This window comes from Spea bombifrons, chromosome 6, assembly GCF_027358695.1.
Source record: "Spea bombifrons isolate aSpeBom1 chromosome 6, aSpeBom1.2.pri, whole genome shotgun sequence".
NCBI lineage: Eukaryota > Metazoa > Chordata > Amphibia > Anura > Pelobatidae > Spea > Spea bombifrons.
The window spans coordinates 13,806,462-13,828,275 of NC_071092.1; the positions used below are offsets into that span (position 1 = coordinate 13,806,462).

Here is a 21,814-nt window from a genome sequence, read left to right on the forward strand (position 1 = left end):
TGATTAAGCTGGATAGTCTGGGCCAGCATAGTTTAGTTAGAGAGGGCTCCAATTTGGAGCTAGGTTTTTCTTTTTATGATTTGGTTTTGGGGCTTGAGCAGTTAAACATAAAGCACTGTTTTTGCTAAAAGCTGGTGTTCCTGACTCTGATTGCCCTAGAGAACTGTGCCTAAGACCCCTAACTGTGGAATTTATGGCCCTCGTGCTACAGGGTTTGTCGCAATCCATGTAATCATATAATATAATATATACCATGCATTAGAGCCCTGCGCGGGACTATTTTTTTAATCCCGCTCCCGCCCGCTCCCGCGGTTTTTAATCCCGCTCCCGCCCGCTCCCGCAATGTGGGTGTTCCGCTCCCGCCCGCTCCCGCCCGCTCCCGCCACTTTTGTGGCCAATCCTGCCCGCTCCCGCCACATTTGCCGCCACAATCATGCCCGCCTCCTTACCTGATTTCCCGCGCAGTCCCGCGCGGCTGCCCTCGAGTTGTTCCCTCACGGCGTCTCTTCTCTTGCTCCGCCCAGGAACAAGGCGGAGTCACAGGAAGTGACGTCACATCACGTGACTCCGTTTTGTTCCTGGGCGGAGCAAGCTAGGAGACGCTGTAAGGGAGCAGCAAGAAGGCAGCCTTGCGGGACTACGCGGGATTAATGGGACCCGCAGGTACAGTGCCTGACCGCCCGCTCCCGCCCGCAGCCCCAGCAAGACCGCCCGCGCCCGCAAGTTTTTTGGACCCGCCTCCCAGTGCAGTCCTCTACCATGCATCACTTCAAACATCTGATCTCCAACAATTTGAGCACATACAATTTCCAACATGAATTCCCCTTTTATTTCATTAGAAGAAAACATACATTGGATAAATGGATAATACGTTAAATAAATGGTCTCTTTTTATCTAGAGCCAAGTCTGGGTGTTGAATAAATATACAGATTAACCCAATGAAATGTTCTACAGAACAAGTGGCTAATTTCCCTTTGGCCATTGACATTTAATTATTATTGCTGTATTCAATAATACATCGTACAATCATTTGTACAGATTCTAAGAATTTCAAGCTGTGGAAAGCTATATTGCCAAAGCTGTACTTCCTTACCCATTTTTATCCATTTACTTGTGCCAGTGTCTGTTTTAACACAGACTGGCCAGGGCTGACTTCAAAACCTCAAGTGGATCTGTGAACATTTTAGTGCCAGTACCTTTTCGCCCACACGCCTGGATTATAACATAATGTATCTGTTACTTCAAGGCAGCATGAAAGTACATTCCTGGGTGTGCACAGATGCAAATTGAGTCATGCTGGGCCATCCATTAACAGGCCTTATGTGATCTTAGGGCCAATATATTTATATATATATATATATATATATATATATATATATATATATATATATATATATATATATATTGTATATTATATATAATACTATATATACTAATGCATATGTGTATGTCCATATACAAAAAGTGCATGTGATCTACTTAGTTAACACTAGTATCATGGTCTACCTACCAAACTGGCGGATTTCTACAAACAGGCACACTGACATACACAGATATATAATATGCGCCTGATGTATACACATGGATGATACAAGAACACATTTCTACAGTGACAATTTTATATATATATATATATATATATATATATATATATACACACACACATTTACATGTTTTAGTAATAAAAAGAACAAAACACAGAAAAGACCCAGGGCCGGCCTTAGGGGTGTGCGACCTGGCAACAGGGGCGCCTGCCTGGGACTTAAATTAAAACATTGGGGTTTTTTTTCCTCACATCCTCCATGTTAAATAAAGTTTTTTTTTTTACTTTATTTAACACAGAGGATGTTAAATAAAGTTACAACAAAAAAAACGGTGTTTTAATTTAAGTCCCGGGCAGGGTCGCTCGTGAAGTTTTCAGCAACCGCTCGGCGCCCCTCACTCTCTGTGACTCCGTCACGGTGCTGGCGTTTCATGCTGAGCGCCTGAATTATTCTGGCGCTCAGCTGTGAAGCGTGCACAGCGGCAGAGCGGGAAGACGGACGCCTCCAGCTCCCACCGCAGGACTCCGGCAACAAGGTAAGCAAGGATAGCCAGAGGGGGTAGATAGTGAGAAGGGGCGGGGGGGCAGTGAGAAGGGGCGGGGGGGTAGATAGTGAGAAGGGGCTGAGGGGGGAGATTTTTTTCCTTTCATTTTTTTGGGGATGGGGGTGCCAGAGGAGTAGTCCGCACAGGGTGCCAGAACACTTAAGGTCGGCTCTGTTCTCATCTAATAACATTTGAAAGAGACAACATAGAACACCTAGGAAAGGGGCATACAAAGGATCTAGTCATCATCTCAATGCTGCCGAAAGTCTGCTGTCTATATGTAAAAATCCTATTACACCAAACACAAAAAAGGTAGTGGCTCAAAAACATTATATCAGAACAGCCTAGGGGAACACTTATCCTCCTTGTCAGCCCTCCCTGAATACATACAAGCCTATCACCGGCACAAATCTCTTGCTCATTCTTCACATACACTATAAGAACAAAAGTACTAGGACACCTGACTACTACACCTACATGGACTTTTATGACATTGCATTCTAAATACATAGACATTAATATATACTTGATCCCACCTTTGCAGCTATAACAGCCCCCTTGTCTTTCCATAATATTTTGGAGTGTTTCTGTGGGAATTTGTGCCCATTCATCCAGTAGAGCATTTGTGAGGTCAGGCACTGATGTTGGATGTGAAGGCCTAGCTCATAATCTCCATTCCATTTAATCCCAGAGGTGATCGATGGGGTTGAGGTCAGGGCTCTGTGCGGCAATGTCAAGTTCTTCTACACCAAACTCACAGTCATGCTGGAATAGAAAAGGGTCTTCCCCAAACTGTTCCCACAAAGTTGAAAGCATACAGGGCCGGCCCTATAATGGGGCAGACTGGGGCAGTTGCCCCAGGCGGCACTTTAGAAGGGGCGGCACTTTGCCGCCCCAAGCGCTTTTTTTTTGTTTGTTTTTTTTGAAGCGGAGGAGAGAGAGGGGCACCGAGTGGTTTTCGCTTACCCGCTCGGCGCCCCTCTCTCTCTCTCTCCTCTGCGGCGAGTCTCCCTGTTTGGTCCCGGTGCCGGCTTGTAATGCAGAGCGCCGGAAGTGACGTCAATTTCCGGCGCTCAGCATTACAAGCCGGCACCGTGGCAGAGCAGGGAGACTCGCCGCAGGACTGTTTAAAGGTAAGTACCGGGGTGGATCGTAGATTATGGCGTCGGCGAAGTTTAAAATAACGCCGCCCCCCCCCCCCGGCGTCAGCGGGGGTGGGGCGGCGTTTTAAACTTCGCCCCAGGCGGCGTTAAGTCTTCAGCCGGCCCTGAAAGCATAGCATTGCTTAAAATGTCTTGGTATCCTGAAGTGTTAAGACTTCCCTTCACTGGAAGTAAAGGGCCTAGCCCAACTCCTGAAAAAAGCCCACACTATTATCCCTTTACAGTTGGCACAATGCAGTCAGGCAGGAAAGGTTCTCCTGGCATCTGCTAAACTTAGGCTCACCCATCAGACTGCCAAACAGATAAGTGTGATTTGTCACTCCACAGAATGCGTTTCCACTACTCCAAGGTATAGGGGTGATGTGCTTTACACCACTCGATGTGACTCTTGGCATTGTACTTGGCAACGGGAGGCTTCCATGCAGCTGCCCCGCCTTCAAAACCCATTCCACAGTTTTTGTGCTGATATTAATGACAGTAGAAGTTGGAACTCTTCATCTATGGAATCAGCAGAGTGTTGGCGACTTTTACTCAGCATGCGCCATACATGGTTTCTCGCTTTCTCATGGCTGAGTTGCTGCTGTTACTAAACGCTTACGGTTGACTGTGGAATATCTAGCAGGCATAAGGTTTTACAAATTGACTTATTGCAAAGGTGGCATTCTATCACGGTAATTTGCTTGAATTCACTGAGCTCTTCAGAAAGAAATGTTTGTGAAAAAAAGTGCAGACTGCATGGCTAGGTGCTTGGTTCTATACACCTGTGGTAATGAGTCTGATTGAAACACCTGAATTCAATAATTAAGAGGTGTGTCCCAATACGTTTGTCCATATAGTGTATCTTGAGAGGCCATTGATGAATTACATGACTGCATAGTTCACAAGCCACTAAGGTTTGCTAAACAGGTGATGGTGTTTATCATTGGCTTCACCATTAGGATATATTGTTGTTGATGGGAGCTCTAACCTGCAAATAACATCAAGCTAAAAACATTACTTTTGTGGTCATATAATAGAAGAGTAAAAATTGAACAGTTTAGGAAAAGCATTTCTAAGCCTAAAATACAACGATCAGTTATAACATTATGACCACCTGACTAATATTGTGTAGGTCCCCCTTTTGCCGCCAAAACAGCCTTGACCTGTCTAGGCATGGACTCCACTAGACCTCTACAGGTGTACTGTGGTAACTGGCACCAGGACATTACGCAGCAGATCCTCCAGGTGTGAGGTGGGTCCTCCATGGATGCATCCTTGTGCCATGTGTTCTCCAGGTATGCAAGCACACGCACCCGGCCATCCATGTGATATGAAAGAAAATGTGATATCAGACCAGGCCACCATTTCTCCGTGGTCCAGTTCTTATACTCATATGCCCATTGTAGGTGCTTTCAGCAGTGGACAGGGGTCAGCATGGGTACCCTGACTGGTCTGTGGCTACACAGTGTGTTCTGATACCTTTCTGTCAGAATCAGCATTAACTGTTTTCAGCAATTTGTAGCTCGTCTGTTGGATTTGACCCTACTGGCCAGCCTACGCCTCCCCATGTGCATCAATGACCCTTGGCCACACATGACCCTGTTGTGGGTTCACTTTTCCTTCATTGGACCACTGCAGACTGAAAACACCCCACAAGAGCTATAGTTTTGGAGATGCTCTGACCCAGTCGTCTAGCCATCACAATTTGGCCCTTGTCAAAGTTGCTCAGATCCTTATGCTTGCCCATTTTTTCCTGCTTCTAACACATTAACTTTGAAGACAAAATGTTCACTTGTTGCCTAATATATCCCACCTACTGACAGGTGACATGATAAGATTATCAGTGTTATTCACTTCACCTGTCAATGGGCATAATGTTATGGCTGATCATTAGTGTTGACATGACATAAGTTGTATATGCTGAGTTTATGTTCTACCACTAATAATTTACCAATATAGGTAACGGCAAAGTATGTTTCATTTTGGTCACAAACCTATGCAAATGGGTCCCCTTTTTCTCTCTCTTACTGACCTTTGTCCATATCATGCTAGCGGTATTATTGACAGCAAAGAACAAGAATAATTCAGAAAAGACATTCTATAAAATGAAGTAGGTTTACAATTACATTTATTACTTAACAGTCTATGAATTACTTTTATACCTTAACAACTGATCTTTTTCTATGAATATATTATTGATGAGTATGGTTTACATAGTTAGCTCACTTGTAACCTTGTTTAATGTGATTCAGCATATTGCACAATTCTCATCACTTTTTTTTTGCATTTTCCAGCAGTTGTGGAAAGTTAACTTCCACTAAATGAGTGGTCAACACCCACTTTCCATTTATTCTGTCTGTGACGGGTTCTGACTATACAGTATTTCCAGGACTATATAAGACTAGAAATACAGTCTGCAATAATTTCTGAAGTACATCTCTCAGGCAAGGTAAGTGGGAAAAACAATGTCAAATTGCCTTGGGATGTTTAACAGTGTAAAATACGGTTAATAATTGTTTACTTTTTTCCCAATGTAATGCTGGACAGAATCAAACTTGTTTTAAACTAGAGTTAGTGGATAGGATAATATTGTCCATTCATATATCTAAAAGTCTTGAGTATTTAATGAAGAAATATATTATGAAGAATATAGTATGAGTATGATAAAAATATATATATATATATGATACCCGTCATTTTTTGCTTAGCTGAAGATCAGGAATACAGTGGACCCCGCATTTGCTCTGTTAGGTATTAGACGAGTCAACTAAATGCAAACAGGAAACTGACTTTTTGGAGTCTTCTATGGGTGGCCCATTCCCTATCATACTTTATAGCAATACAAATGCTACAACCTATTATCCCATTGATATTAATATACCATTGAGTATTACTACAATGAGACTTGTGGAACTTAGATGGTAGAGGAATTGTGAAAGTGTTACTTTGGAAAGGTAATCAATACTTGGAATATTACTTCAGCGAAAATAAGGCTACGATTCACAATAGCCAGAAAAGATTGGTGGATTGTCTGTGGTTTTATGCTTAGCAATATTAATGATCATAAATAATGACTATGTTTGATACTTATTCTGTAGGTACGGGAACATGGAACTGAAGACACTCCAAATACAACTGGCCATTTGCTTCTTAGTCTTTGCATCTGCAGTGTCTGCCCAAAGTAAGCTTCTGATTCCCAGTTCATATCCGCTGTTATCATTGCATGATTACCCTGATTTCTAATTCCGGGAATTTACCTGATCTCTTAAATCATAAATGCTATGTTATTGAACATGAAGCATAAGACACTACAATTATAAAATATCTGTTATAATATAGTTCTAAAAATATATGTTTATATTATTTAATAACAGTACTTATGACTTGTAATTGTTTTTGTAAATTAACAAAATTTAGACATAAACCCTCCCAGCTCTTATTAGAACCTGTTTTTTTCCGCCATGCATCTGTAAAGGCTGTAATGTAGATACGTTTCCATGATTCAGTAAACATTAACTTTGGAGAAATTTTACTTTATTGAGTACCTTATTTTAAACAACTGATGAATAGGCTTAACCGACATAGGAAAACAGTAATGTTTTAGTACAACTTCAAATGTATCTATAGGGTTAATGGGCCAGCATTTTTTATCCTTATCAAACCAAAATGTATGAAATAATAATGCTGTTAAATAATGAATATAATAATTGTTTACCGGGTAACCTTGAAAGTCTTTCGGTATTCATATGAGTATTTTAATGGATGGACTCAAACTGGGGAATTATATAAATATAATCAAGAGTTCAGTTTTAAATAGGTACAAGTGGAGAAATCAGCAGTTATATTTCATTGGTTCCTATGTTGATTGCCTTTTACAATTGTGCAGCTGAATTATATTTTATACATAATCCTCAACATTTCAATGTGTATAAAGCAATTCTAGTGCGCAGTTTGATACGTAGTGTTATCCTCATAGCAATATATTTCTAAACATGTACCATTAGGAAGTAAATCCACACGAAAGAAACTAAAACCAATGTGGATGAATGAAAGTGTTAAACTGTATAGGTCAGAGGGCTCAGTGGCATCATATGTCAAGTATAAAGATGATAACAGAGCTTGCAAACGGGCTATTAGACTGGCTAAATTTAACAATGAAAAGATGGTAGCCAAGGAGAGCAAAATAAATCCAAAATGATTTTTTAAGTACATTGATGCCACAAAAGTGACAATGTAGGTGTTTTGAAATCTGGAGATGGTAAGTTATTTAGTGCGGATCAGGAAAAGGCAGCAATACTAAATGCCACATATAACAAAGAAGAGCCACTACCTGCTGATTGGCAATTCAGCACTACAGAAACCTTAAATAAATCATGGGAATGGCTGAAAGATAAAGTTTTTAAGCAATTTAGTAAACTTAAAGTAGACAAAGCTCCAGGGCCAGATGGGATAACCCAAGGATACTACGGGAAGTTAGTCAAGAAACAGCCTGACCAATGTTTTGGATTTTCAAAGATCCTTTCCAGCTGGGAATTATACCAAAGGACTCCCATTTTTAAATCTGAGCCTGGGAACTACAAGCTTAACATCTGTGGCGGGGAAATTGTTTGAGAGTTTATTAAGAGATGGCATACAGGAATATACTGTGAACAATGATATCATCAGTAGTATATCACAGTTTTGTGAAGGACAGATCATGTCAGACCAATTTAGTTGTGTTTTATGATGTTGTGAGTAAATGTGTAGGTCAGGGTGTTGTTGCAGATGTTGTCTATTTAGATTTAGCAAAAGCTTTTGACACTGTTCCACACCCATGGTTATTGTATAAATCATTGCCTGTGTTTGGATTAGAAATTGGCTAAGTGACATGTTGCAAAGAGTTGTTGTTAATGGTAAATTTGCAAGCTGGCCAACTGTGGTAAGTGGCATGCCTCAGGATTCTGTCTTGGGTCCAGTTCTCTTTAACTTATTTAATAATGGTCTTGCAATATATATTAGAAGTCACTTGTCTGCATTTGTTGATGATGCAAAGTTAGGCAAGGTTATAAAGTCTGACCAGGATGTAGCTTCTCTTCAGAATGATTTGGATAAACTTGGGGACTGGTCAAATAAGTGGCAGATGAGATTCAATATAGATAAGTGTAAGGTAATGCACTTTGGTACCAATAAAAACCATGCAATTTACACTCTAAAGGGCATTGCATTGGGAAAAGCAGAAAAATGAGAAGGACTTGGGTATAATTGGTAATTGTAGGGTTTTTTTGCCTTCTTTTGGATCAACTTTAGAACTTTAGAAGTAGGTATGTATGAAAGGTTGAACTTGATTGACTGAAGTCTTTTTTCAACCTACTATACTATATTACTAAATTAATGATGATTGGATAATCTATTGGTTGCTATGGTGATAAGATCCCATTTCAAACTCTGTAGCAGAATATTTCACACACAATGCCTGCTGTGGAACAGGACATGAACTATTACTTCCGTTTTACTGTTTATATGCCAAATATTACATGTTATATTGTATGTCTTAAAATGTTTGGTTTTATGTCATCAGTTTGCTTGTTCATTTATTGCTTTTAATTTTATACCTTTCTTTGAATGTGCACGTTTTGCATATACAGGGTTTTAACAGAATTTATCATAAAATGAAATATTTGTGCACATATATTTTCATAGTTGTTGTGTACGTACATTCTTTCATATTAAAATCAGGTGTGTCATTATTTTTTCATTGATGCGACAATTTGCTTTTCACACCACTCTGTCTTGAATTTACCTAAATCATTCATGTGCTTAGAAATGCTTTTAAACCAAAATATATTTTTTTAGCCCCCACTAAATTAATAAAAAAAATGGAAATATGATATGACACCCTTGACTTACTAGTCTTCTTGTAGCTACGAACAATGTTGATAGGAAAGCATTCAGAATGGTTCATTGGTACTTTTTTATATATATATATAAAATTTTGCTACATTAAGATGAGTATATATATATATATATATATATATATATATATATATATGTATATACACTGTGTATTTTTATTAGAATTCCAAATTGGGTCTATAGCATGTGAGCACCCATCTCCTGTTCTTAGTTTACGCGTGATTATTCTTCCTCGGTAATGCTTCATTCATCTGCTGATTGAAAAATCTCCACCCAAATAGTGTTTCTGTACATGATATCTACATGATTTCATCTCATATACCATGTCACACCAATTAACAGTCAGCTGTATGCCGTTGCATGTGTAACACACGTTTTCCTGTCTTTTAAGACATGTTTTTAACTGAAGAATGAACAGAGTTCCTGAATGATACTTCAACAAATGCAGCCATGGAAACTAATTAAAATGAAAATGTATAAATTAATAATCACTAAAGAAAAAATGAAGTTTAATATAGCACTAAAAACTTTATTATGAATGTAAAAAGTTACATTATTTCAAATGTTGTATCATGTACACTCCTGATTACCTAAGTGTGTTACCCTGTACTTTAAGACTATGATTGCTTGTCTTAGCATTTCTCTTCCTTGTTGTTCCTCCTTTCATCTCGTTAAACCTTTCCTAATAAAACATTAATGGAAAATTCAAATATACAGAAATACATGGGCTGTTTCCAAACACCAGTGAGGGTGGGGAAGATATTCATACATGACAGCGTAGTTAGAGATAACCAGCGAGCAGTGATAGTTACATAGTCTGCTCTCTGGCTGCTCATCCACCTATTACATTGTTAAAATAAACTTTTGCCCAAAGTAGTAAAGAGTTTTTTTCTGTTTTTTTCTCAGGCCTCTCCTGCTTTGTGTGCCTTACAATATATGGACACTATTGGAGGCATGTTTAAATTATGTATGAGCCAAGATGATTCCGTACTATTTCTTCTTGCTTTGTTAGTTCCTATACATTTGCTTGTAATTCTGCTAAAACAATGCCAAAGATGACTTTTGTGTTGCACATGGTTCTTCTCCATCTATTTCTGGGTACACACTAGAGTAGGGTAGGCAGATCTCAAGTTTCCTGTGCTTGTCATTTTCTTACAAAAAGAGCACATACCATATTTACTAGCTTGTGTGTCCACAGTGAAATACTTTCATATTAGTAATTTTGTGCCAGTTTTTTTAGTTGTTGGGTCCAAGCACAAGAAACGTGTTAGATGTGTTTAAAGAAGTAGACACTCCAAGTGTTTTAACTGATGAAGGCAGTAAAAGCGATTATGATGACATGGTGGTGGACACTACAGCAACAAGTGCTTTTTCTAGTCTCTTTAGATTTCTGTCTCACAACATGCTGAATGATTTTTATAAGCCCTACTTTACTAAGGCTAAAGTGGATTATGGTGGGGTGTTTCACTTGGATGAATCGCTCTGGAGGGTTGCTTTTGTTTGTAAGAATACATGTGATGTTCCAGATTTCTCGGTCTCCATTAATTCACCGTTTATCATTGCTCATATTCTCAGACCCACCTGTGTTTTTTTTATTGGTGGGACATATTTCACTACATCTTTTATTAGCATCAGATAATACTGCAGTTTTGGCTATTTTCTCTTCCCCTCCTTATTCTCGGTTATTTGTGTGATAATGATGTCACTAACATGATAATGATGACATGCAGTACAACAATGAGGCTTTGATGACATGCTGCATTTGCTAGTGCTTCTGCTAGTCATGGTGGTTTGATGTGGCCAATTTGGGGACCCAACCATCAGCCCCTTTTCTTAATCTTTTTTCTCTTTAACATGTTGTTTACTTGGAGCCTTATACTTTATTTGGATTAACAAAAGGCTGCAGCCAGAATGCTAGGGAGACTGGGAGATCGTCTTGTTGGGAGTATGAGTGAATTCTTCACTTATATAATACTGGTGGCTGTGGTACAAATTGATATTCTGGTTCACAATGATGGAATTGTGATGTAAAGATGAAATTGTGAATACCCTAGCTTGAGCTCTGCCTACCCTACTCTAGTGTGTACCCAGAAATAGATGGAGAAGAACCATGTGCAACACATAAATCATCTTTGGCATTGTTTTAGCAGAATTACAAGCAAATATATAGGAACTCATAAAGCAAGAAGAAATAGTACAGAATCATCTTGGATTAGTCTGTCCCTTTTTCCAACATATGCAAATTTAACCGTTTCTTCTTTTCAGTAGTTCTTAAGCATATGGCGCTTTCATAAACATGGGAAGAGGAGACAGATATACCAAATTAGCCTTAACAAAAAATGGCTTTATTTACTTTTGCCCCAGTAAACCTCTTTTCCTGGAGATCTAGGTGTTGACATTGTGGTCCGTTTTTTAGTGACATTCTTTGATGTTTTCAGTGACATTCAATTCTCAAACACCACACCAAGTGTATTCCTCATGACAATGCTAATGAAGTCCAGCTAATGAAGTCCAGCTTGTCCAATATAATCCTTTCCTCTATAGTCAGGCTGAGTTATTGAGTCTTAGCCATTCTATGGGTTACCACAAGGCAGGATGATAAGGAGTCAATGTGCTTGTCTAGTAGCTTGGACTAAGATAACACAGGTAGATAAAATGACTACTATGTAGCTGCTTAAAACATCATATTATACAAAAACTGGAACCGTTTTAAAAGAAAAACATCACAATACTAATACACCTTTAAAGATGTTAACATCTTTAGTTAACATGTTCATAGATTTAATTCAGGTTTTCTCCTGCTTTAGCATAAATGCCTTTTTATCTTATCTTAACTAAAGTGCATTTTTAATTAATGTTTTGCTCCATTCATTATCTATCTATCTATCTATCTATCTATCTATCTATCTATCTATCTATCTATCTATCTATCTATCTATCTATCTATCTATCTATCTATCTATCAATCCTTGTTGCATTGAATCTAAATAGAACATCTATTCATTAACTTGATGTGCTTCCAGGTACATCTGCTTAATTGCTTGATTTCATTCAGGAAAGCGTACGCTTTAGTCTTCATTAAAATGTTTACATTTTTGCTACATACTTGGATTATGGAAGATGTCTACATACGAATCAAACTAATTGAAATATATGATTGTGTGTATTGTTCTGTGTGTATTTTTGTAAATATTGTATGTGATATGTCATCCTTAAACTCTGTTTCTGATAGCACTATGTAAGAACAAATTTACCAACAGTGATGCCCGGCCATGCATTGCATTTTAAATAATGAATTAAAGAGGAATAAGTAGCATGAAACATCGTATAGCCAATTGGAAGCTGTCCAAGGAAAAGTTGATTTAAATAATATTCATAATACTGATACCATCTTCTATTAAATGGCTAGATGATGTTTCTGTTTGCTGTATTTTCATAATTCATTATTGCATATCTTCTGGGTGTATTATATGGGTTTGCAAAGTTCCAAGTAGCCTTGTTAGTAATCATAGGGAAGGAGGACAATTCTTCATTGCTTTTCACTGGAAACCCAATACATTTCACCGAAACCTCACCCACTCCTAAAACAGATATAATGTATTTCATTGAAATAGAATACAGTCAGTTACACAGCTATAATAAAGACTGGTTCATTAGGTTCCATTGGTTATTTTTTATTTGTCATATAGATTTTTTTTTAAATAATAGGTTGTGTTCTTTGTTCAATTATAGGTGACTCAAGCTGTGTTGGGAGATGTGGTGAAGGGTATTCTCGAGGGCGTTCCTGCCATTGTGATTATAACTGTATGTCTTATATGGAATGTTGTCCTGACTTCAAGACAGTTTGCACAACAGGTAACTTAAGATGTTTAAACACATCATTAAGATCACCCCAAGCTTCAAATAGAGGCAGGTGGAAACCATTACCTCCAAAACCAAAAATCCCCACAACCGAATGTACAGCCAAGTATATAAATATTTCCCTGGCAGTATGGATCTCTGTTCCAATGCACCAGATCAGAGATATCCAAAGCCATTATTTTATTAATTGGCTGCAGTTAAGCTTAATATATTAGCATCTCTTTTAATTCTACAATCTACTGTAATTTTTTAGACCCTCTCATTTAACCATTTAACCTCAAAAAAATATATAGAGAATGGAATGGCTGTGCAAACAAAATTAATTGGAAAAAATATTTATATAAAAGTAAAAAAAAAAAGCAAACTATTATATACTATGCATGGGTCACACAAAAAACTGCCACATAGGAAGATGTAAGAGTATTCAGTAGAAAAAAAGCTCCCAATGTGTTTATTTATAATAGTAGCTTTGTTAGCAGAGATCTCACTACAAGAGGTTTATAGGAATAAGAAATGTTTGCCATATAGACTCTTTAATACAGTTTCCAACATGTTCTTCAAATAATCTTTGCACTTATAAAGGGGCAAATGTTATTTGAAGATTTTAGAAGCCATTTAGTTATACTTTGTGGGGGATTTTACAACAATAGATAAGTGTTTGAAATAAGAAATACCCAGAAATATGCCTATGGCCACAAATAATACCCATTAAGACTCGAGTACAAACCATACCCTGTCCGCCTGGTGCTGCATATTATATCTGATGCTGGATAAACCATGTTGACCACCATAAAACCCCAAGGTGCAAGTAAGTACAATATACTAAGAACTTCATGATCCAATGAGGCTTTGTAGATCCTTTTTTTTATATTATTATACTTTTTTATGGGCATTAAAATAAATTGTACACAAAGCAAAAATACTGGCACTATAAATAATATAAGCCAAAAACCAATATAGGGCGAGTAATAATAGAATACCACATACCACCAAGCAGTGATTGTGGGCAAAAAAATATATTATAGTTATTATAGATATTAATCAAAATAAGAAACCTTCAATGAAAAACCAAGGGTGATCTTCTATAATCTTCTGATGATGGTCAGAAAAAAAGGAAAAAACAAGAAAGATACGCAGCATAACCTACCACAATCTTTGTATATATAATAGTACATGGATATTCCCCCAAAAAACACTTACATAAAATAGAGCAACAAATTCTCATATAATAGGTACAAGCAAGGGTTAACAGGATGACATTATAAAGGCATGGATCGCACTGTGTCTTGATTTTGTATTTTGTTTTTTGCTGACCTTTATCGGAAGATTATAGAAGATCTCCTTTGTTTTTTCACTGAAGATGTCTTGATATAAGCATCATATATTATTTTGTGCACAATCACTGGTTGGCAGTATGTGGTATTTATTATTGCACACCCTATATTGTTTTGTTGGTTTTTTAATTTGTGTCATTTTTGAACTATACAGCGCTTATTTTTCTTTTTTCTTTGATTGCGTTGCATAATAGTTTCTTCGGTGAATGAGTTTATAATTTAATAACTGGCAACAACAGCATTTACTAAAACAAAGAAGAAAAAGCAAATGTGATTGTGAGCAAGTTATTGTATCTGAAGGAGACACATGTCTGATGTACCCTCGATACCCAGGCCGGGCCCCAACCCAAATTAACTAACCCAATAACGACACCATGAGTGGAGTTGAAAAGGCCACCGTTGATTTATTTAACCTAGTCATTGCCACACAACCTTAAACCACCAAAACCTGAACGCCAATAAAGAACACAATTAAAGCTTGCCAAGCTATTCAGGTACCACCAACACAGGGAAGGACATACCTGGATGCCCAACCCCAGACCCAAGGTTCCAAGCACCACCAGCCAGGAACCTTCCACCAAAATACTGCCAAATGCTCTCCTCAAAGCATTCACCCGTAGATGCCTCATAAGCTTCTGCCCCCAACTATAAACCATCGACCTAAGGACCACAAACAGGGAGGGAGGGTGGTACAAAATACACAAGTGTATGGAGACAGACAAAATGGCCCCTAACCTAGTAACACACATCCTTAAATAATCTCTCTTTAGCTCTACCCCCCAAAACTCAAAAATCCCCCAGGCCTAGCCCTATTTGGCATTCTGGCCACCGTGGGCATTATTTCTGGAGAATAATTTGTGTGCAAGACACTTAAATTATTTATACTGCTTTTCAATTCAGTTATGTAAACAGATGTATATATTTAACACAGAGGCCTCATGTCAAGGAAGATGCCATGAAGGTTTCATAAGGGGACAGATGTGTGATTGTGATCCTGGCTGTGTGAGTTATGGCAGGTGCTGTTCAGACTACGACACCACTTGCGCAAGTAAGTACTGTTTTTCATTAACCCTCTATTATATTTTTGTTGCTTACACCTGTTTATATTGATAATAGCTTAATATGTATAAGCGAGAGTATATGATATAGAAACGTAGAAGTTGACAGCAGATAAGAGCCATTTGGTCCATCTAGTCTCCCTTAATCAGTCCTTGGTCTCATCTAAGATTCAGTGTAGCCATATGCTATATAATGCATGTGTATTAGAAGTATTACCAAGTCTTAAAAGGATTTTTAAATATGACTACTTTAGGTCTCACAGCTTTAAGCTGGAGATGTGGGTCTATGACATTACAAGTTACATTACAAGTAACATTGCTTTATATGTGTTTCTTATTGTGACATTTTTTTTATTTCTGATCATATCAACATAGTATTAATCTAAACATATAAACATATTTAATAAATATTATTATTATGATTATTATTATTATCAGAACCAATCCAAAGGCGATCCCCACCACCACCACCTCCAATGTCAGTATCTGATGAAAGAGCTGAAACTCCAGAACCTACAAGGAAACCAAACGAAGAAAGGGAAAGAAAGGAGGAATCACCAGAAAGTAAGACAAGATACCCCTTAACAATCATATAGCTGCCATTCAGTCAGTGCAATATATATATGTCTTTTATATGCAATATACCATCACAAAGAAGAAGAAATCATTGAATCTTTATTTTGATTTCTACATTCAATTATAACTCATTTGTTCTTCTCTAGTGTTTGCTCTTACTATAAACACTGTTTAAGCCCTGTAATTCTTTATAAAATATTAGACTTGGGCACCAGCCAACTCTTCATGTTCGTCTTCGTAGGGGAAAAAATCTTCATATTCCGCTAATATTCGCCGTTCCTGCGTTCGGTTCGGGCGAATATTCGTGTACATTCTTCGTGTTTGGTTTTTTCTGTTTTTTGTAGAAGGGGTTAATACGGGGTTAACGCGGTACAGACTACGCAGCAGCTTTGGTGCCAGGATTGTAAATGTCCGTACGAGCAACTCTATTGGTACTTCTGTACTTCATTGGTTGATGGCAGACGAGCCCCCTGCTGGCAACCAATAGAGTCGCTTGTACAGACTTTTAAAATCCTGGTGCCGCAACTTGGCCGGCAGAGACCACTGGTCTCCCTGCTCTAACGGTTAAAGGTCCGTACAAGCGACTTTATTGGTTGTTCATACGGACTTTTAACTGTTGGAGCAGGGAGACCAGTGGTCTCTGCCGGCCAAGCTGCACCGTAAGGAATTAAAGGGTCATGCAAGTGAGCCTATTGGTCGCTTACACGGCCCTTTAACCCCCGACGGCGAACCTACGCATTTTTGCTTCCGTCAACCCCTGCAAAGCTGTGTAGATAAGGTAGGCTAGATGGGGAAGGGACCAGTGAGATTAGTAGACGAAGATGAACACGAAGATTCTTCGTGTTGTGTGTCTTCATCTACGTCTTGCCGCCACCATGTTCGTATGTTCGGGCTGAACAACAAAAACGCACCCTCCGTGTTCGCTTTCATGTTCGCCCGAATACGAATTCACAAGTCTATAAAATATGTGATTTATTGTTTCATTCTAGAACAACTGTTGGAATTAGTCTTTTGCTTCAGTATCAGCACCTACAGTATGATATTATATGAGACCTATCAAAGCAAATGAGGCTTTGCATCCAAGTCCATTAAATAATACTGGCCTGTAAACCTGTACTTCAGAATATATTTTTACTAAATAAATAGACTAATTACGGTACATTAATATATGTCACTAAGGGATAGATTTTATAGTAAACCACATTTCTTAGTTGTTAACAAGAGATGGTCAGTGTTTTGGACGAGGCATTCCCAACACTGTGCTTTAATTATGGTGGAGCAAAGAGACTCATATTCATATACTACTTAGGGGTGGGATAGGAGACTCCAGACTGACGACTAGAAATCCCGAACTCCTTTGAGCGCCAGTTATGTTTTTAAATAATTTGTGAAACAATTTTTGTTTTTCCTCAAATGAAACTTTTCTTAATTGCATAGAAAAACAAACGTGACATTTTAAATTTGTAGAATGATGCAGAAGCTGTCTTATCTTTTTTTTTGTTTGTTTAAATTAATTTAAACAAAATATGGACTAAATACAAGATGTTAATTGTGTAATCCAGGTCCTGAACAGAGAGATGAGGCAGTGCCAAAGAAAAATGTTAAAAAACCTACAAAGCTACCTAAAAATAAGAAGGTCAACAGAGTAAAGGATCCAAAACAGGATCTAGAAGGTAGCGCTAATGAATATTATTGACTAACTTTACAGAATACTGCTAGCATTGCTACCTTTATATATATATAATATTTATTTCTTTTTTACAATTTTTCAAATGTTGGCACATTGTGTTAAATATTTTAATTTTAATAGATGACTTTAAAATATGTTTAAATGATACTGGAACAAAGCAGTGGTGTTCCTGAAGCAATGCTAATTATTGCTAATAATATTCATTAGAATGTCTTTGCATGTGAATCCAAGTGTAAGCAGTTCAAATTAGGGTTTTAGAATTTATATCAGTTGGATTGACTGTATAACCATAGAAACATAGAAACATAGAAAGTGACGGCAGATAAGAGCCAGAAGGCCCATCCAGTCTGCCCAACCTCTGAGAACTCCCCTTAATTCTACAATATTAATTATTGTAGAATTAAGGGGAGCCAAAATTAGAGATTATATGTAAGATTATTGAGTGGGTAATAGTTTAGTTATGTCATGGAAAATCAGTGGCATCATTGAGATCTGTAGCTAAACTGTAGTTAAATATAGTCAAACAGGGGCGTTCTCAACAAATATTAATTGATTTAATTAATTTGTTTTGCTACATAAAAGATTGGTGGTCTCAGTTGAAAACATTTTTTTCTAAAATTGCAAGGATTATGAATGCACAAACTAGTCTAAAAGCCACTAATGTTGTTTAACTGACTTTAACTGAATTGGATTCATTAAGATTAAATCTTTACAAACTGCTTAGGATCATCATAAGTGATATTTCTATTTATCAATTTGTGGAATAGTCTGGTTTAAGGATTAGGGTGAACTCATTTGACCTATTTTTTTTTTTTAATGATGTGATTTTTTTTAAAACATTGTAGTCACGAAGCAGTTTGTTGCAGGTGTGTTGCAGCTATGACATAAACTATTTTAACACACTAATTTTACTACCCATTATGCCTGGTCAATTTTGGGGTAACTGGTAAGAACAAGCCCATTATAATCCATGATTATGTCAGGGAGGTGAAATAATTAATCTCCCCGTAAATTAACTATAACCCATTTATAGGGTTTGTATTTAGAGAATTTACTACTATATGAGCTCATTAGCTTTATTATATGTATTGTGGGTAAAGAAGGCAAATATTTAATAAAAACAAAAAAAAAACCATTAAAATCTGCCTAAAAATCTGAATACAGAGGTCCCAAAGAACAAAAAGCTGAATAAGTTGCCAAGTAAAACTCCAAAGAAGAGGAAAGAAACTGACATGGAAGACGAAGATGATGAAAAAGGTAAAGTTTAGTTTTGTGTTATGGCTCACCTTTTTAACATTAAACAAAGTTCACTACATAACTTCTTATTAGGGTAAAATGAGTACCGGTATTCACTAATGTGGAGCTGTAAGCAAGTGTTTTGGACACCTTAGTGGAATCTGGCCTTGGCTACAGCGCAGATAAACAGGACACCAGGGATTAATCTCCTTTTGTTCTGCTACCCCAAAAGTCTGGTGTGTGCTGATTAGACTAACGTGAACAATTATTATAGCGGGAGAATTATATCTAGGGACCCTTTGTATGCTCAGATGAATTTTATGAACACACTGCAGCTGATAATGCTTGTAGTAGACCATCAACATGTTAATAGCCAAAGCTTTCCAACTTCTAGTGATGTTTAAAAGCAATAATTTAGATCTTCAGAAGTGCCTATATGGAAGGTTCTTAATCTTTAAAACACATATATCCTTCTTATAAGCATCCGTATTTGTTTATAGACCCCTCAAAGCGTGCCATACCATCTTCTCAAACGTCACCCAAAAAAACTACCAAAAGAAACCTTAAAAAACCAATAAAGAAGAAAAATAGGAAATTGCAAAGTCCAGAAGAAGAAGAACCGGAAGGTACTTTGTACGACAATGGGAAATATATAACAGTATGACCGGATCACAGGTCCTCTCTGTTAATATTCCCGAACATGCATCAGTGCTTGTGGCTATAGCATCTGTAAAGAAATTGGGCAGAAAATATGTAGGAATGATATGTAGCTCTGAGGTGCAGATGGACTAATAGGATACTAGTGGAGTCTTGTACCAAGAGTTTAATGTAAGAAAGAAATCGCTGTGGCAATGGATAGTATTTTGAAGTCATTATCTGATTACTGGTTTCCACAGGAAATATATTGCCCAAACCAATTATTTTTTTCCTAATAGGGGATGTCCATCAGATACATTGGTTGGTGCAAAAACCTGCTTAGCTGAGTGTAAAATCTGACATAAAATATACACATTGCCCTTTTTAGGGACATATCTATAGGTGCCTGTTATACACAAGTACAATATACCATGACCTTTACTCCTTAAACTACAGTTCTATATTGACCATGCATATTATATTATATGTTATATACTGTAAAAGGATCTAGAGGTAGGTTATGGAGATGCCGTGGCTGTTGTTGTTGATGCCCTTCTCAGGTCCTTGTTGGACCTTCTGTAAGCTTCACTGGGCATATTAGCTCTGAGTAGGCCGGCTATCCTGTTTTTACAAAAGCTTTTCCACACCAGCATTATAATTCTGTTTGTGGACACATTTCCGGCTATTCCCACCTAGTAAAGCAAACAACTGCCAGTACCGAGTGAAGGAAACAATGGGCACCTTATTGGGGAAAATAAACTAATTTTATCCTTAGTATGAGTTTATACAGAGGGTGGGGAAGTGCAGTACCACCTTCTGCAGTACCACCAGATCTACTATACATGTGTGTTACATGCTGAAATGCAATCTCAGAGGTACTGGAAGAACATTATTTAATAGCCGCAGATTTCATGGTTGAACCATGCTGGCCATGTCCATCACAATGGTATGCTTGCCTGTTTTATAGGCTAACATCCAATAAAGAGAAAATAAGCAGAGCCGCGTAGCTTGAAATGTTCATCAAATGCAATATGCAGGCCCATTCTGCACATGTTTAAAGTAGTGCCTTCTGCCACCAGACACCTGATGCATGGAATAGTACTCTTTAATAATGGAATATATGTGTCTTTCTTTTAGGACCATAAAATATGTAATACTTTCTTTTAGGTCAACATATTTTTGATGTAGCCCAGTATCTATATTGTTTTCAGCCTTTTGAATTAAAATGAATAAGATGCAGTATATTCACTTTAATTTAGATTCCAATGGGGAAACATCTCCACGTCTTAAAAAATACCCCAAATATAAGAACAAAAAGAGAAATAACTCTCCCCCTAACAAACCGAGAAAGAAGAAGAGGAGGATTGAAGTAGAATATGATGATGAACCAGAAGGTATTTAGTATAAATGGCCAAGTTTGGGAACAGGACTCCCTGACCCAAAAGACATAGATTTGAGTCCAGCCAAGTGCATCTCAGATCTCTGTACCCAAAGAAAACATTATGTTGTCTCTAAAGTGTTAATGTTAACTGACGTATATCTTTGTTTTGTTTGGAAAAGAAAATGACATGGGGAGAAGTGTCAGAAAAAGTTCATATTTTCAGTGTTTTTTTTTTAAAAAAACATTTGGCCCATCAAGTCTGCCCATTGTACCTGATGTAAAGGCTCAGCCCTTGGTCAGAACGGTCAATTTAAAGATAGCTTTCAGCCTATCCTATGTGTGTTTAAATCCCCTCACAGTTTTAGCCTCCACCAATCTACCATTTATTTGGTAAAGTAACTTTCCATTCATCCCTGTAGGCTCTACTAAATTACATGCACTTATGTTATAAAAAAACATTTCTCCAAACGATCCTTAATCTTCCTTCCTATGTCACATTCTTTACTAATATAACTCTCACATCTCCTTGTAGTTCGAATTTATATCCACAGGTTAACCATTGTCTCCTTGCATGCATTTTTTAATGTACAAAAACCTATGTAACAAGAAAAAACTGTATTGCTAAAAAAATATTAAATAACAAAAATAAAATGTGACACACAAAACATATCATGCAACACAATGTTTATGACCTGAGATGAAAACTGGTCAAAGTGGTGTCTTAGAAAGGAAACCGAAACAACTGGACATCAGTACGTATTATTTGTAACAGGACATTGCAGGTAAATTATAGTAACCAACAAAAGCGTGCTAGAAGGCCACTGTAAACAACAATGGATACCAACTCTAACAACTGCTCTAGGCAACACACCACTACAGAAGATAGCTCCTCTGGAGTATATATACAAAACTGTTAGTT

General features: G+C 37.5%; 1 protein-coding gene across 1 annotated transcript in view; it reads left to right on the top strand.

Annotated features, from left to right (window-relative positions):
* Positions 1-4,404: 4,404 nt before the first annotated feature.
* The window catches only part of PRG4 (proteoglycan 4), a 46,654-nt gene continuing 29,244 nt past the window's right edge, over positions 4,405-21,814 (top strand). Inside the window, exons 1-8 of the mRNA XM_053469689.1 lie at positions 4,405-4,476; positions 4,744-4,835; positions 6,330-6,412; positions 12,856-12,978; positions 15,250-15,366; positions 15,815-15,940; positions 17,515-17,625; positions 18,807-18,899. Coding sequence (XP_053325664.1) covers positions 4,405-4,476; positions 4,744-4,835; positions 6,330-6,412; positions 12,856-12,978; positions 15,250-15,366; positions 15,815-15,940; positions 17,515-17,625; positions 18,807-18,899 — 817 coding nt within the window. The remainder of the gene's footprint in view (positions 4,477-4,743; positions 4,836-6,329; positions 6,413-12,855; positions 12,979-15,249; positions 15,367-15,814; positions 15,941-17,514; positions 17,626-18,806; positions 18,900-21,814) is intronic.